General features: G+C 49.9%; 2 protein-coding genes across 2 annotated transcripts in view; one reads left to right on the plus strand and one right to left on the minus strand.

Moving 5' to 3' along the window:
- The window catches only part of LOC1269166 (mucin-2), a 36,451-nt gene extending 22,176 nt beyond the window's left edge, over positions 1 to 14,275 (plus strand). The window contains exons 3-6 of the mRNA XM_061644349.1: positions 8,511 to 10,260; positions 10,328 to 11,905; positions 11,978 to 12,082; positions 12,162 to 14,275. Of these exons, the coding sequence (XP_061500333.1) occupies positions 8,511 to 10,260; positions 10,328 to 11,905; positions 11,978 to 12,082; positions 12,162 to 14,008 (5,280 nt within the window). The 3' untranslated portion in view covers positions 14,009 to 14,275. The remainder of the gene's footprint in view (positions 1 to 8,510; positions 10,261 to 10,327; positions 11,906 to 11,977; positions 12,083 to 12,161) is intronic.
- Positions 14,276 to 14,295: 20 nt separating this feature from the next.
- Positions 14,296 to 16,849, minus strand: LOC1269167 (integrator complex subunit 10). Its single transcript, XM_307772.5, has 5 exons — positions 16,712 to 16,849; positions 16,357 to 16,631; positions 16,214 to 16,281; positions 15,858 to 16,119; positions 14,296 to 15,786 (listed from the first exon to the last, which is right to left on the minus strand). The coding sequence occupies exons 2-5, from the start codon at positions 16,477 to 16,479 to the stop codon at positions 14,347 to 14,349; spliced, it is 1,893 nt and encodes a 630-aa protein (XP_307772.4). The 5' UTR covers positions 16,480 to 16,631; positions 16,712 to 16,849; the 3' UTR covers positions 14,296 to 14,346.
- Between the last annotated feature and the right edge of the window lie 219 nt (positions 16,850 to 17,068).

Below are 17,068 nucleotides of genomic sequence, written 5' to 3' on the forward strand. Positions count from 1 at the left end.
AAAAGACAATCATCCATCGATTGTTGGGGTTTGGTTTGTTAGCAAATGTGCAGCTTTCGGGAAAGGAAACAAGAGAGAGAGAGAGAGAGAGAGAGAAAAACACAGTTCAGAAACCGTCACTACTTCTACACCCTTTTGGGTTGAGCATTTGTTTTCACAGAGGTTTGATTTTATCTAGAAACACCATCGACACTTGAAGTGTGCCCGCCAGAAGCGTCAGGCGAGCATGCAAGGTTTTTGATGATACTGTGCACATGGAGCATCTGGCCATTAAATAGACTTGCCCCTAAGGTTGAAAGCCATGGTGTGGAATATGATGAATGTTGTCACAACCTTGCAGCTCTCGCATATTGGCGACTCAGAGGGTCTGCTACAAACGCATATGTACATTGAAAGCATATTCGTAAAATGCACATTTTTATCACTACTGAGCGGTGGGTTTGTTATAAATTTCACACGAAAGTACCTCTCTGTAGAAGGAAAATTCTTACTAATTTCGCACAATATAAACCAGTTGTAAATTAATTAATTCTCAACACTTTTGTTGAACCACGAGAAATTCGGGAAAAAACAGTATTCAAATAACAGTTTTCAAACAGCCAATTAAGAAATGAAACACATTCAAGTGAAACACAAGCCATATTCTCGGTACAACCGTTTATCGGCTATCGAGATTGCATGCAAAGTGCATGATTAAAAGTTTAACCATTGACATCATCCCACCTGACCTTTACGCTCGAATGAACGAATTTTTGACGCCAATATGTTCTCCACTCCACTCGCTCGGCTTTTGTTTATTTTGCCATGTCATGGTCCTATTGCTGCGCCGCTTGATGGACATGTAAGCCACGATTTACGCATTGACACCTTGCACTGCTGCCTAGTTTGGCAAACGGATGGGAGGGCGTACTTGAGAATCCATATGAAGCTGTTCCGTAGTTGAAGTGATGCATTCGATGAGAGCATACACATCGCCCTTTTTACCATCTCAAGATGCCTGCGGGCATCGACCAAAGCCGAACGCTGGCGCTACTATTAGCTAATGATGGGATTGAATACGGTATGTGGATGGAAAAGCAGATGAGTCGCTGCTGGAATCAAATGTCAAAAGTCTTAAATAAATCGGTTTACTACTGCTTTTCAAAAGATTATTTCAACTACTTAATAAAAGAGGAAAAAGAGAAGCAACTTTTAAAACATTCCGTGAGGAATGGGTTATTTTCAGGTTTGTATCCGTATCATCAACGCCGCTTCCACGACGGACGTTGGATGGTCCGTGATTTGCGTACGCAATGTATCGTCTCCTTCTTCATTCACATCATCCCGATCATCCCCATGGCACCCCCAGCCAAGCCCAGCCTTTCAATCGTCATGATCGGGCGCAAGATAATCTTCATTTACATCTGCTAACCCGATCTGAACCGTACGCCAGTTCCCACCCGTAAGGGGCAAACATTGTTGTGTAATGCGCTGCGCTGACCTACTGAGAAGAGGTTCCCCCCTTTAGCTCTTCCACTTTGCATGTACGGCAGCAGAAACTCGCACGCTCTGGAGTACTTTCTAACGTCGAAAGTATGAATCGGCAGCTCGTCCGGCAGATTGCGCGGGGTTTTTTTTTTTTTCACGACCACCCCTATCATACACTGGTTTATCCTCCCTCAGGGGGGAGGGGGGATAGATCTTCAACGAGATTATAATGGTGTGATTGGAAGGTGAATAAGGTGCTCACATTTGACAAATTGGAGTTTTTTTTTTTTTTCTTCGGGGAGAAGGCATTCGGACGAATTGTACGGAATGTTAAACATCTCGCACATCGTGTGACCACATTAGACGCGGTAGTGTGTTCTGCTGCTTACCACCCCTTAATGACAGAGGAGCTGCAATCGTAACAAGCGCGTACAGCCGTGAGAAATTGCCCTAAAAGGGAGCTACTTTTTAGGGAGATTTGAAAGCTGGTCATTTTTAATATGCGAGACATGCGGATGCTTGCATGGACTTTGGAACCAAATGCTATCAAAACAGAATAAACGATACAATAAAAAAAATACATGTGTGGGCTCATAAGACGATTAACGTACGTCGACATCGAACGAAGATTATTTAAATTTCATCGTCTCGCTAAAAATATCCCACTCTTCGGGGAACATCCCCTCTTGTCGCTTAATTTTAATAATAGATCCCCATCGCTGGCCACCTTTCCGCAAAATGTTAATCGAGGAAGTTTCGGCAGATGTTTAGCCTTGAAAATTTCTGCCAAAAATACGCATCGTTTGACATACGCGCGCCTCGCTTACGCCACCGATTGGACCCGGTAAGGTGCTACCCGGTCCGTCTGAAGACGTTTGCCCCAGGCATTGTGTTAAAAATGACAAACACACAACAAGTGCGACATCTTGCACGAGCGTGGTGCGTATCGCACCGGTGCCGTCTTCCTTCATCATCGCATCCTTCATCGAAGCAAGCCAGTGCAAAAGCTGGCCGTTGATTTGCATTTTTACGCACAAAACTTGTCCACTCCCTTGGTGGTAGCTAATGATCCTAGCCGAAGCTAGCTGCTCCTACCATCAGCTAGAAATAGCTATCGGGTCTAATTTCCATCAGGTTTCGTCAGCATAATCTGAGCCTACGGAGCAGCTGTGAATGAAATCACGATCGTTAATGGGATGGTGTCCAGGTGATCCTTGGATCGATACTGAAACCATATTATTGATTCATGAGCAAAACGTGCCCACCAGCTACAGAAATTGGCATGTTTACGTGCTGCTCTTGCAAAGCAAATATTGTTCAAGCAAACAAACCTCAGCTCATGGTAAGCAAAGTGTTCACTGACGAGATTACAAAGTAAACGAAAAAGTACAGTTGCAAATGCTTCCGGGGTGGTATGTGCTTCCTATTTGATGTCGTAAGATGTTGGAAAAAAGTTCCGCATTTGCTTATCAATTTTATCAGTTTTTCGGTGCATCGCTGAAGGACATTGAAAAGTTACTATTCTGCCAACTGTAAACTCTGCTCAAATGATCTGATGACGATGTTTTTGGGCAGCTCGCGATACGCAGCACCCTAACGGTACCGATTCATCACTGTTTATTATCTAATTTTCTCCTGTAGCTCAGCCGTACGGGCAAATGTGTGACGTGCCTGGAATGTTGCTCACGTTTTAGCATATTTGTTTCCGCAAATTTTCACAATCTCCGTTTATGTTTGTGCGTTCTCGGTACATCAAGCTCCAGGTTGAAGTTTGCTTACCGCATTAGCGAGGGGGGGAAAAAACAACACAAAACCGACTAATTTCTAATCCATCTCTGGCTACTCCCGGCACGTGCAGTGCATGTTAAGCTAGTACGAAAATTAAAGCGCGTAATATTTTTCAAACGAAGAGTCAAAGAAGAACCACAACTACGGTCCAGAATGAGGGAGCAGAAAGATGAATTTTTCCATCATTCTTTCCAACCACTACCACCATAAGCGTTCATCCGTGCTTTGTTGGTACAACCCTGAAGCGCACGGTCGTATGTAAATCTCGTGATCGTAATCGTAAAACCATCGCAGTGGAACCAAACGAAAACACCGTTTATTTGGCAGATTCCATATCCAGTAAGGAAGTAAACATTGCAAACATTCGGTAAACCTATGCATATGGTTCCGAATTGTTGAGGATGACTGATTGAGTCCGTAACACACAGGCCCGCGTAAACAGGAAATGCTAACACGTCCGTAAAGCACCTCACCGTGGTGCATTAAACTTGTGCAGCTTGTCACAAAAACGCTAGCGACCAAATCACCGTGCAATTTCCATTCCCTGCGGTATTTCTAATTTCGAACATCACGCGGGCAAACGAAGCGGCGTGCACCTCGTGGGTGCACTATATTGTGTCAAACCTCAAAATTAATCTGCCATCAAGTTGGGGCGGTTTGGGATGATGTGTGATACTGCTGCCATAGTTCTTTCTGCACCATCTCCTTCCCTCTCTCTCTCTCTCTCTCTCTCTCTCTCTCTCTCTCTCTCTCTCTCTCTCTCTCTCTCTCTCTCTCTCTCTCTCTCTCTCTCTCTCTCTCGCCTGTATAAACCGCAAATAGAACACTGCATTTTGCCAGCTATGCTTGTGGCGTGCGAATTTAATTAAATCTTTTCCTTCCGGGAATAGATGTGTGTCTAGGTTCGGTTTATGCGCCCGGGCACGATGCATGCCCGTTCAAATATAGGGGTTAAATGGAAGGGAAGGATTGAAGGATTTTTAGCACCTCATGGCAAACGATCTCTACAGGACACATGGTATGCAGTTACTGGTAAGTTGCGTGTAAGTCAAACAAGTTCTGCGAACTATTTGAAAACGCGTCGCTGAACCATTGAGCTAATTAAGTGGTAATAGTTTAGTAGAATTTCGCGCTTATTTGATCGACGGTTGAATAGTTTCCACGTTTTCTACTTAGTTTGAACCGCAACCGTTACTGCTGGATATTTTGGTGATGTCCATCATATACACATCATTAAGCTTCATTTCCACTGTTTGCAAATTGGAATGTTATGTGGACGATTAGTAGCTTTGTAGGTTGAATTTGGTCTGGTTTTTTTATAAACCTTGTATTACTGAGTGCTGGGTACCTCGTTTTGTTTTAATTTAACGGGCTGTTTTAAATGTATTTCTGTATAAGTGTTTCATAAAATTTCAATTTTAAACAAATTTCTCTTTCTCTCCCTATCTTTTCCATTTGTTTTCATCACTTTGTCATTTTTTTACTTAAATTCACTTTCAGTGAGATGTGGTTTGCAGCATTTATCAATTCATCGATTCAAATTCTAAAAGAGTTATTTGAAAAATTCAATACTGTGATAAAATATTTTTTCCACAACATACGTCACTCAGTCATCTCACAGTTGTAGCAAATCATTTTAAATTTCTTCTGGAATGAATAAAAAAAATGTAACTACCTTTCCTTTATAACGGATATTGATCTATCAACCTTCACCCAGAATCAATGATCAATGGTAAAATCGGTAATTTGATTCCTTTTTAGAAGAAAAGACAATAAAATTAACAAAAACCCTCCCCTCAAACGAACAGGCGATGTCAAGAACGCTTCCGCCATCCAATCAAACACCATTCCTGGCTCATTGTCTCCGACAAAAGCATTACCTAAACCCCTTAGAACAAAATAGGAAGTACTTGCACACTCTTCCTACTTGCGTTTGCTACAATGCTCAACCTTTTGTAAAGCTGTTGAGCGGACGGTAACGAATAAGAACAAACGTAAAACAACCACATTCCAGCAGCAACCCTTAATGCAACAAATTGTCCACAGCAAAGCGTCTCCGTCTCCGGTACGCCCGGGTAATGATGGTCCGAGCGACACAGGAACACTACGCTTTTCCCCAACACAACTCAACCCCATCCCACGGCACGGTGGAAGGTTGGAAACGGAAATTAAGTGAAATTTAATTTACCCTACCCGCGACCGGACCGGTGCGGCCATTATTTGTCTATTATTTCAACGGGGAATGCAAAAATCCCTGCTTCGCTTCTGCTTCGGTTGCACATTGGAGTTGTGCCCCGGTTTCCGTACCATCTCCGCATTTTTTGCCTTTAATGCGCCGCTCGTGCTACTCAGGCTACCTTTTTCCTTTTTAAACTTTATTTCTTTGCACTTTGCTGTTTCTCCTGCGAGAGCAAAATCGGGGAAAAAAAGGTGATGCTCAAAGAAAAGCGCTCCACCAGCGCCCGTTATTGACTTTGACTTTGTGTGCAATGAGCGAAATTACGCGGAAGGATCCATTAACAGCGGCATCAACAAAAGTAGGTGTAGTCCTACACAACAACAAAAAAAATCGCAACAAATTTCCCGCGAAAAGTTGGAAAGTAATTTATTGAACAACCGTCTTCAACTGCACGTTGTTGGGAAATGGTTTCGTCGTATTTTTTGGAGGGTTTATTTCTTCCTTTTCGTTGGAAGTTTTTCCAGCCTTGAATTAATTCAAAGTAATTGCCACAAAACGCTGGTGCGAAAGAAACTTGCACGTATTTTATTATTTGCTTGTTTTCATTCAATGCATTTCTTATTGTTTGATACATGAATTGATGTTGCTAGATTTAGTTCTATATTCCATTATATGATCATATACGGATTCACAACTAACTTGAGCTGAGCTGTCTTCTCACAAACCTTACCAATTCCACAAATTGTTCTGCATCTTTAACATCTGAAATGGCGCTCACAAAATCGACCATCAAAAGGACTGCTCCACGGAATGTCTCTTGCTGTCTATGAGTCCCTCTCCGGAACAATTGAACTGATCTGATACCATCCGTAGCACCGTGTGTAGCTGCAATATATTGACTTTCATAATCGTAAATCATGCGAAACAAGATGAACACGGAGGCTCCTTGTGACATCCATCACGTAACGGACAGTAAAGTGCACGGATCCATCCAGTTCGCCATCCAATAATGCGACACAGACCCATTTATCGATACGGTCGCCGATACGTAACTACGCCACACTGGGAACCATTGACGAACAGTAGAACGGGTGAGAGAGGCATTATGGCCTACCATATACCAGCACACGTGAAAAGCAGCGAAAGCATAAAGCTAGCAGCCAAACAAAACAATAACGTCACAGCGGCTTTAGGCAGGACACGACGATAGCATTTCGAGTACGGTTGAACATAATAAAGATGGAACGGAAAAAATGCGGAAGGGGTTACACGGTTGCTGATGCCAAAACTTCAGGGCCAATTTTATTGTCGAACAAAAAAAAAAGGGTGAGCGGCACAAATCAATCCTCTTAACGGTGAATCGAAAGGGTTGCAGGCGTTCGCTCCGTTAAAGATGCTGCTGTTGCTGTAAGGAACGCAATTTGTTTCGTTCTTTCAGCCTCTTTCCTTTGGACTCTTCCTGTCCATCCAGCTACCATCCTTCAGCTCATCCGGTTAACTAAGTTCTCACGTGAAGCTACAGAGAGCAAAAGAGATACGGCACGGAAACGAAAATACGTCCCATTCGGACGACCCATCGGAGCGGAAGCTCCTTTGCAAACAACCTTCCGTATCACGTGCTGCATACGGTCCCTTCCGTTTGGCCCATTTTTGCCTTTCCTTTCTTTTCTGCGTGAATCACACGCAGTACAGTACAATCGGTTAGACAAGAGAGGTAGGGTGGGGAGGTGTTGGTGGCCCAAAGGTAATTTCAAACTTTACGACACGTCCTCGCCATTGCAATGTCCGCGGCCCGGTGCTATCGAAAGCCACAGCAAACAAACACACACGGAACAAGCCCATTCCTTAGTTGAACACACCGACTGATGAACCTGGGATCTAATTTTCCGGGGAAAACTATTCACCTCGCCCTGGTCGAGCTACATCCGCACAATGATGCTCCAATCTGGCACTAACCACGGTGAAAGAAACACCGAATGGTGTAAATACCCGGAAGCCAAACTGCCAAATCTTGGAATCGGTGTCGGAAATCGGACAAAGCTCCCCCCCCCCCCCCTTGGTTGGTTGGTACACCACAAACCGAACTGGTCCAATTATTGGTTCAGTTCTCGGTGCGGCTCCTCTGGCTTCTGGCTCTTTCGCAGGACGCTTCTTCTTACTTCCACTTTTTCCGAGAACATGGAACATTGCGCCAACGGGATTGTACGAATCGGGCCCATTCCTCGAACGGCTCGTGAAGATGCGGTAATACCACAATTTACGTACAAATTGGCATAAACCGAACCGAATGGTTTGCTGATTTAATACTTCGTTTGTCAGTACAAATTTGGCTTTACGTGTGAAACAGTAGGGTGCGTTAGCTTTTTTTTCGATAAACATTCCGTAATGGCGAACGTTTCAATTCCAAGAGTTGTTTGTCGCGATACATTTAACTGAAACTGAGCAATAAGTTTTATGCACCATTGAGCAAATTTCCTACCAAGCAGCAACCACTCTAGCCAGTTCCAGGTTAGTCAGCAGCACGTCAGGCATGCTTTGAAGTCTGCACGCACTCCCCTCTCCCCGAAGAGCTTAGTTAGTGAAACTACTCAAGAATTCGTACCATTCGTGATTGTTTCCAAGAATGTCCCGGGCACTGGTCGGCGGTTCGGTGATGTAGTGAATTTAATTTGACATTCCAAGATGAAACCCTTGCGGACAGACATTTAGCATAACCCTCGTGTGTCCCTACCGCCAGACAAGTTTAATTCGAAACCTAACGAATGTCATTCGTATGCATCTCACAATCTGTTGGGTTTCGATGATAATCTACTGACGTAATTGTCTGTATCCGTAACTGACATTGAGTGACAATCCTGCTGCTAGTATAATAGACTGTTTTTTGCTCCTGTTCTTAGTTTTCGGGTATCGATTGCCAAATGCCGGACCCTTCTAGTGAAAAACAGTTTTCCTTCCTCTTGTTATTCCTGCTACCTGTTGAATGTGATGGAAGGAATTCACATATCACACACGTCTTCCAATTTGAGAACGAATGTCTGACCCTTTATCTCCTTCTTTTTTGGTTCTCCCTCCATAGGCAAGCCTGACCGTTGCACAACTGTTCGGCGATAGTCAGAATGCACTCGCACCGGCAGGAAACAGGAGAAACGTGCTGCGCCAGGGCGATCGTGCTGCCGGCGGGCACGATCACACGCACATCGAGACAATCGATGTCAAGTGTGATCAGCGAAGCGGTATGCTCGTGACGATACAGTTTGAGGACGACTTCCAAGGCGTCATCTACAGCCAGGGCTACCACAACGACCCGAAGTGCCGGTACGTGCAGGCGAACCAGGGCGGGCGGCAGTTCACCTTCACCGTGCCGTACGACAGGTGCGGCAGCAAGCCGTCCTGTGCCGTGTGCGCCTCCGTCGACAACGTGCTCGTCATACAGACGGACGAGGAGGTGCAGGAGGCGTGGGACACGGCCCGGCGCATCTCGTGCAGCCAGAGCGAGCAGCAGCAGAACACGATCATCTTCAAGCCGTTCGTGGTGGACCAGCTGGAGGTGGTGAACGTGCCCACCTCGACCGGCGGCGTCGAGTGTTGGATGGACATCCAGCGCGGCACCTATCCGAGCATTTCGCCCATCCCGAGCATCATCAAGATCGGCGAGGCGCTCAGCGTGCTGGTGTACCTGCGCGACCCGAAGGGCGAGTACGACGTGTCGGTGAAGGACTGCTACGCGTTCGACAGCCCGGACTACGAGGCGGCCACCACCGCACGGCTGCAGCTGTCGGACAAGAATGGCTGCTCGCGCAAGAAGAAGCTGTTCGGGCTGTGGCAAAAGACGACGCAGACGGGCAGCTCGGGCGCCACCCTGGTGGTGCACAACAGCATCAAGGCGTTCAAGTTCCCCGACCGTATGCAGGTGTTCCTGAAGTGCGACATCGAGATCTGTCGCGGAGGCTGCGGACCGCAGGTGTGTGCGGAGGAGAATCTAATCAGCACCGTCGAAACGACCACCAAGCGTCCGTCGCCAACGCGCGGCCGGCCGACGCAGACGACTTCATTGGCTCCGGTCGTGCCAACGCGCGGCCGTCGTCCACCGGTCACGGCTGCACCTACCCAACCGCAATACACGGAGCCAGCAACGCAACCACCACGCCGTGGCACACGTCCACCGCGTCCGGTAGAGACAACGCCGGCCACGGCTCCACCACGCCGCACTCGTCCACCGAACACGCGCGCCCCTACGCGAGCTCCCACGACCGAGTTTACGTGCGCGCCGGGTTCTACCGATGATCGCTGTAATGATGTGATTGTCACGCAGCGTCCTGATTGTTCGCGAGGCTCGCGTGATCCTCGTTGCCGATCACGTGGTACCCGACCGACACCAACCACGACCGAAGTGACACCGGCTCCACTACGATGCTTCCCCGGCTCGACCGATCCTCGCTGCCCAACGACCTTCCGCCCCTCGGTACGTCCTACACGGCCACCTCCGTCGCCTACTACGCCACGGTTTTCGACTACCACGGTGGAAGAGGAGGAAGAGGATGACAGCGTTCCCAACTGCTTGTTGCGATCGAACGATCCACGCTGTGAGGAAGTGTCCATCTACCTGCCAGTGATTCCGCAGGAGCAAGTTACCACGAGACCGCCGATCGTGCCCACTGTGCCGTCGGTTACCACTAGCTCGAGTTTGAACTGTTTCCCGGGCTCGAACGATGCCCGCTGCAGAACGCCCGTGCTCCGTTGTCCTCCGGGCACGTCGGATCCTCGCTGTCCAGGATTTGTGCCACCACAGCCTTCAACCACTTCCGCTCCTGCACGTTGCTACCCAGGTAAATACGAGAAAAGCCACCCGTTTGCCGGTCAAAAGAGTTTTAATGTACGATGTTTTCTTTCTAGGTTCTCCTGATCCACGTTGCCCGCAACCAACGGTTCCGTCGAAGGATACGGCTACCTACTTGCCACCGGTGGACAAACCAAACTGCTATCCAGGATCTTCCGATCCTCGCTGTTCCCAGACGACTGCTGCTCCTCGGTGCTACCCTGGATCAAACGATCCACGCTGTCCAACGACTCCTCGTCCAACGACAGCTCGTCCTACGCCCACCACACAGCCACCTCTGCGCTGCTATCCGGGATCAACGGATCCTCGCTGCCCGCAGACCACTGCCCGACCAGTACCAACCACAACGCCCGCTCCTGTTTGCTATCCGGGATCGACCGATCCGCGCTGTCCGAAGCCGACAACTACCACTCAACCGCCACTTCGATGCTATCCTGGCTCCAACGATCCTCGGTGTCCTCAAACTACCACCACCAGGCCGGTTCCAACTACAACGGCCGCTCCTCGATGCTATCCGGGATCGACCGATCCCCGCTGCCCACAAACAACGACTCGTCCGGTACCGACCACTACTGCAGCACCGCGTTGTTACCCAGGATCGAACGATCCTCGCTGTCCACAAACCACTCCACGGCCAACACCCACAACTCAGCCTCCGCTTCGCTGCTATCCTGGATCAAACGATCCTCGCTGTCCGCAAACTACTCCTCGACCAGTGCCTACGACCACGCCAGCTCCAGTGTGCTATCCTGGATCGACCGATCCTCGTTGTCCAAAGCCCACGACTACGACGCAGCCACCGCTGCGCTGTTACCCAGGGTCGACTGATCCACGCTGCCCACAGACCACTCCTCGTCCAGTTCCCACAACAACGCCTGCTCCGCGATGCTATCCTGGATCAAACGATCCTCGCTGTCCACAGACCACTCCTCGACCAGTCCCAACCACTACACCGGCCCCAGTGTGCTATCCGGGATCAACGGATCCTCGTTGTCCGAAGCCAACGACTACCACGCAGCCTCCTCTGCGCTGCTATCCAGGCTCGACCGATCCTCGCTGTCCACAAACAACGACGCGTCCTGTACCCACGACAACGCCTGCTCCGCGATGCTATCCAGGCTCGAACGATCCTCGCTGTCCACAGACCACTCCTCGTCCTGCCCCGACAACTACACCAGCACCAGTGTGCTATCCGGGATCAACGGATCCTCGTTGTCCAAAACCAGCAACTACGACCCAACCACCTCTGCGATGCTATCCAGGCTCGACCGATCCTCGCTGTCCACAAACAACGACGCGTCCTGTACCCACTACAACACCTGCACCTCGATGTTATCCCGGATCCAATGATCCTCGCTGTCCGACAACACCTCGCCCCACACCTACAACCACCTCGGCTCCGAGATGTTACCCTGGCTCCAGTGATCCACGGTGCCCACAAACTACCACTCCACGTCCCGTCCCAACGACGACTCGTGGTCCAGTGTGCTATCCCGGTTCCACTGATCCTAGATGTCCCCAGACTACCACACGTCCTGTACCAACCACTACTGCCGCTCCACGTTGCTATCCTGGTTCGACTGATCCTCGCTGTCCCCAAACAACGCCACGGCCTGAACCTAAGTGTTATCCAGGTAATGCTTACGCCATTACGCGTTTTGGAATATAGAAAGAATTCCATTTCAACCATGTCATTGTTTTTGTAGGTTCTCTTGACCCACAGTGCTCGGACAAGACGGATTCGGAAACATATTTGCCTCCAGTGGAAGTGCCAAGACCAACTACAACCCAGCGTCCATCATGCTATCCAGGTGAGCCTATTTTTTAACTATTTGATCAATCGTGCAAGTTCATAGTTTCTAATTTATAATCATTCTAATCATTATATAGGTTCAACTGATCCTAGATGTCCACAGACGACCACTCGTCCGGTTCCTACTACAACGCCAGCACTTCGATGCTACCCAGGTTCAAATGATCCTCGTTGTCCAACAACCCCTCGTCCTACACCAACGACTACGGCAGCTCCACGATGCTACCCGGGCTCAACTGATCCCCGGTGCCCACAAACCACACCTCGCCCAGTGCCAACAACAACTCCAGCACCTCGATGCTATCCAGGCTCGAACGATCCTCGTTGCCCGCAAACCACTCCACGACCGACACTGCCTCCAACACAGCCACCGCTTCGTTGCTACCCAGGATCGACTGATCCTCGTTGCCCACAGACCACTCCACGGCCAATACCAACGACTACAGCTGCACCGCGTTGTTATCCAGGATCGAACGACCCTCGCTGTCCACAAACTACTCCCCGACCAGTGCCTACAACCACGCCAGCTCCAGTGTGCTATCCTGGATCGACCGATCCTCGTTGTCCAAAACCAGCGACCACGACGCAGCCACCGCTGCGCTGTTACCCAGGTTCGACTGATCCTCGCTGCCCACAAACCACTCCTCGTCCAGTTCCTACGACAACGCCTGCTCCACGATGCTATCCAGGCTCCAACGATCCTCGTTGTCCTCAGACCACTCCTCGAGCACTGCCTACAACCACGCCAGCTCCAGTGTGCTATCCTGGATCGACCGATCCTCGTTGTCCAAAGCCCACGACCACGACGCAGCCACCGCTGCGCTGTTACCCAGGTTCGACTGATCCTCGCTGCCCACAAACCACTCCTCGTCCAGTTCCCACAACAACGCCTGCTCCGCGATGCTATCCTGGATCAAACGATCCTCGCTGTCCTCAGACCACTCCTCGACCAGTCCCTACAACCACGCCAGCTCCAGTGTGCTATCCGGGATCAACGGATCCTCGTTGTCCAAAGCCCACGACTACGACGCAGCCACCGCTGCGCTGTTACCCAGGTTCAACGGATCCTCGTTGTCCGCAAACCACCCCTCGTCCCGTGCCAACGACAACGCCTGCACCTCGATGCTATCCAGGTTCCAACGATCCTCGCTGTCCAACCACTCCCCGACCAACACCAACTACACAGCCTCCTCTACGATGCTACCCAGGATCCACCGATCCACGATGCCCACAAACTACACCCCGACCAGTGCCAACGACTACACCAGCACCGCGATGCTATCCTGGCTCGAACGATCCTCGTTGCCCGCAAACCACTCCACGACCAGTGCCAACCACTACACCAGCACCTCGCTGCTACCCAGGCTCGAACGACCCTCGCTGTCCACAAACCACACCGAGACCAACGCAGCCCCCAACTCAGCCACCACTGCGCTGCTACCCAGGCTCGGCGGATCCACGCTGCCCACAAACTACTCCCCGTCCCGTACCGACCACGCGCCAGCCGTGCTATCCCGGCTCGCCCGATCCTGCCTGTCCGCGACCGTTCGTCACAACAACGCCGTCCTCGTGCTATCCCGGCTCGCCCGATCCCAACTGCCCGCAGCCTTACCGACCAAGCAGCACTAATCCTCCTGCTACTTATTTGCCACCATTCCCTGCCGAAGCCAGCGGTCGGTCCGCCCGGCACCTTAGCCCGGAAACGTTGAACGATATTAACGCGCTGGCCGATCCGACCGACACGGCTGCAGATGGTCCAGCGGTCTCCAACACGGAAGCTGCGGTTGATGCGCCCACGTCGACCGGTACAGCACGAGTAAAGCGAGACATCGGTCTGGTCAACGAACTGGACGGTGAGCCGGCAAAGGAAATCATTTCCATCACGCTCAACATCAAGGGCTACCAGTTCGAGCCGGAGTCGTAAACCCGGGAGCGCCATCTTCAAATGCCTCTATCTGCATAATACTCATCCGTGCGTATATACGGAAGCCAATATTTTCAACAGCGTTGCGGAGAAGGACAAGACCGGGTCAAGCGAAGCAAAAAAACTCAGTGGTCTTCACCACATACAGACGAACGCTCTTTGTCTGCGCGCGTTGAGATAGATGTAGAAACGGTTGTAAATAAACTAAATAAAATGCTCCACCTAGTGCGCCCGTCCGTTGGACGCACATGGGGATATAACTGTAAACCCGAGGGATAGTCACAATATTAGGTTGCATCCGAAACTTGGTAATGCTTTTTATTGTACATTGTACTGGTTCATTTGTCGAACACATTTTGTGCCAGTGCCACGTGCTGCTGCTGCAGGAATTGCAGCAAAAGTTCATCGATGTCATCGTTGCTGCGCGCCACCTGCTGCCGAATGATCAGCTTAAAGTCCTCCTTTACGCCCTTGTCCGCACCGCGCGTCCCGATGCGTCGGGCACCGGTCGCCAGGCTTTGCTGGGGCATGGCCAGCTCCAGCTTTACGTCGGGCGAATGCGTCCACAGATGCATAAACTCCTCGATGATTTCCGCCTGGATGACGTAGCTCGTGAAATGCAGGTACGTGAACTGGCGGCGCGTTTTGATGAGCTCGAAAATAATTTCCACCGTAGTAGATTCGTGCGGCCAGTTCAGCTGGGACAGGACGAGCATATTGCCCAGCAGCGAGCTGCTGCACTCCATCTCGATCAGTTTCGGCTTCAGCAGCACGATCAGCGTTTGCACGAGGTAGTGCAGTATGGCGCGTTTCGTTAGCGGCATCAGCATGAGCACGCGCGCCGTTTGAGCGAGTGAAACGTTCTCCAGATAGTGGCCGCCGGGCGGTGCGTGCGGCAGATGCTTCAGCACCGTGCCCATCTGCTCGAACAGATGCACCGTCGGCGGGCCTTGCACGAGCGTGAGCGCAAACTGGCGGACGGACTTTTCCAACAGCGACATGGCGGTGTTGCCGGTGGATGCCTGCAGCAGCGTAGCCGTTTCCTCGTGCTGACCCGCGCACACGTACAGATCGATGAGGAACTTCTGCACCCACCCGGACAGCTGCGGTATGCACAGGATGAGCTGCGCAAAGTCCGCCTTCATCACATCGTTCGAGTGCAGCAGCTGCCAGCAGCTTTGGCACGCCAGCAAACAGTTCGGTGCGTCCGGGCTGACCGGAGCGTTTACGAGTATGTGCGGTATCTCGAGCACAGCACCCTCGTGCGCACGCCGCTTCACCTCAGGCGGCATATCTTTCAGTGCCTCGACCAGTATCACATCCGTGTCGGTTATGCCGTCCTTCGAGCGCAGCTTCGAATATCCGATGTAATCCTGCAGCGCTAGCACGAACACGATCGTGGCACAGAACAGTATCTGCTTGCTTTCGGTCGACTGGAACGGGTCGAGCTTGTAGATGTGGATGATTTTCTGCCAGTACACGTCCTTGCTGTAGCTCTTCTTGTACAGCACGAACGGTTCCCATTTCAGCATCTTGCCGCAAAAGTCCAGAATTTCAAAGATTTTCTTCCAACAGTCGGCCGACGTTCGGGCCCGATCTTCGGTGTCGCTTAGCATCTGGTTCAGGTAGTACTCGAAGCAGACCGCCATTAGCCGGTGCACGTGCTTAGGTGCCAGTTCCGGTGCACGGTTGTACACCAGGGGTATCGCTTCGTTGAACAACATTTCCTTGAAGCTAGGAATCGCCACATTCTGAATCAGCGTCTCCAGCAATCGTGGCTGCAATGGAAAGGGATTTTGAGTCTGTGATTATGCCCTTCAAACCCCGAGAAATATGACTCCCAACTTACCGCATGCGTAGAGATCGCTTGGGGAAAGCGTTTCAGCAGCAGCAGGATCAACCGACAGTGGTCGAGATTGTTGTTCGAGTGTGCCGCTGTTAGTAGCAAAATTTGATGCTGCACCTCGTACGAGATGTACTGGAACATCTTCACGTAAAATTCTTGCTCGGGCGTGGTGCAACCTTCCGGTATACGCAGCGCATTCGTCATGAGCGATATCTCGTTCAGCAAGCTGGTTGGCGTCTGGTGCGCCCCGTGGAACGTCATTACGCTGTGATATGGGGGAATAAAGAAACAAAACGTAAGCGTAAGTTCAGATTGTAGCAGGGTGATACCCGCGCGCAAGTACACCCGCTTACACTTACATGTAGCTAAGACACTTGGCCGCTTCCTCAAAGTTGTTTGCATTCTTTTCGATTTCGTACGCCTCAAACTAGAAGTGGAAGTTGTTAAAAAAAGCCATTATCGTGTGACCAACAGAACGGCTGAGTTGAGCGGATATACCAACCTGCACACCGAAGTCGTTCGGGAAGAGTGTTTTGGCCGCTATGATCCATGCCTTCGCTTTGTACGGATCGGTGGATTCTTTCGCGCGCGCTATAAGATACTTTTCGTTCGATAGCACGTCCATTTGTAGCGATAATACTAGCGACCAGAAATAAAAACCTACAATCAAATTGACGCACGGGATGTGAAACGTGCTACACTATGCAGGTGGTAGATAAACAATTCTACACCTGTTTTTCGTTTGCCGCAGACGGACTCTTCTTGCTGGCGATACGACTGTTTTGTAGGAGAAAATTATCATTTGTTGAGTTGTGGCTTTGATGTGAGAGTAAAACAAGGGTTTTAATAATAATCACCTGACTATAGTGGAAGTAATAATGATAAGAAACACACACAAAATATATTAAATATTCACACAAAAAATAAAGTGAGCAAACCCTCGCGCACCGATACGCGTAGCCGATGTAAACAAACGCCACAAAACATCAACAAACGTTGTCGGATCTGTCAACGCGCTCGGCTGTCAAAAAAGCAGTTCCGAACATTTGTCGGAAGTTTTACAGTGCGTACCAACGCGGTATCGGAGGGTGTGATGAATATTTTTTTTACATTAAAAAAATACGTTAAAGTGATCACTCCAGAGCAATCTTATCAGAAGAGGAAGGGCCAATAGGCTCAAAGACACAATTAAATTTTAAAAAATACTATGAATA

This window comes from Anopheles gambiae, chromosome 2 (assembly GCF_943734735.2).
Source record: "Anopheles gambiae chromosome 2, idAnoGambNW_F1_1, whole genome shotgun sequence".
Classification (NCBI taxonomy): Eukaryota; Metazoa; Arthropoda; class Insecta; order Diptera; family Culicidae; genus Anopheles; species Anopheles gambiae.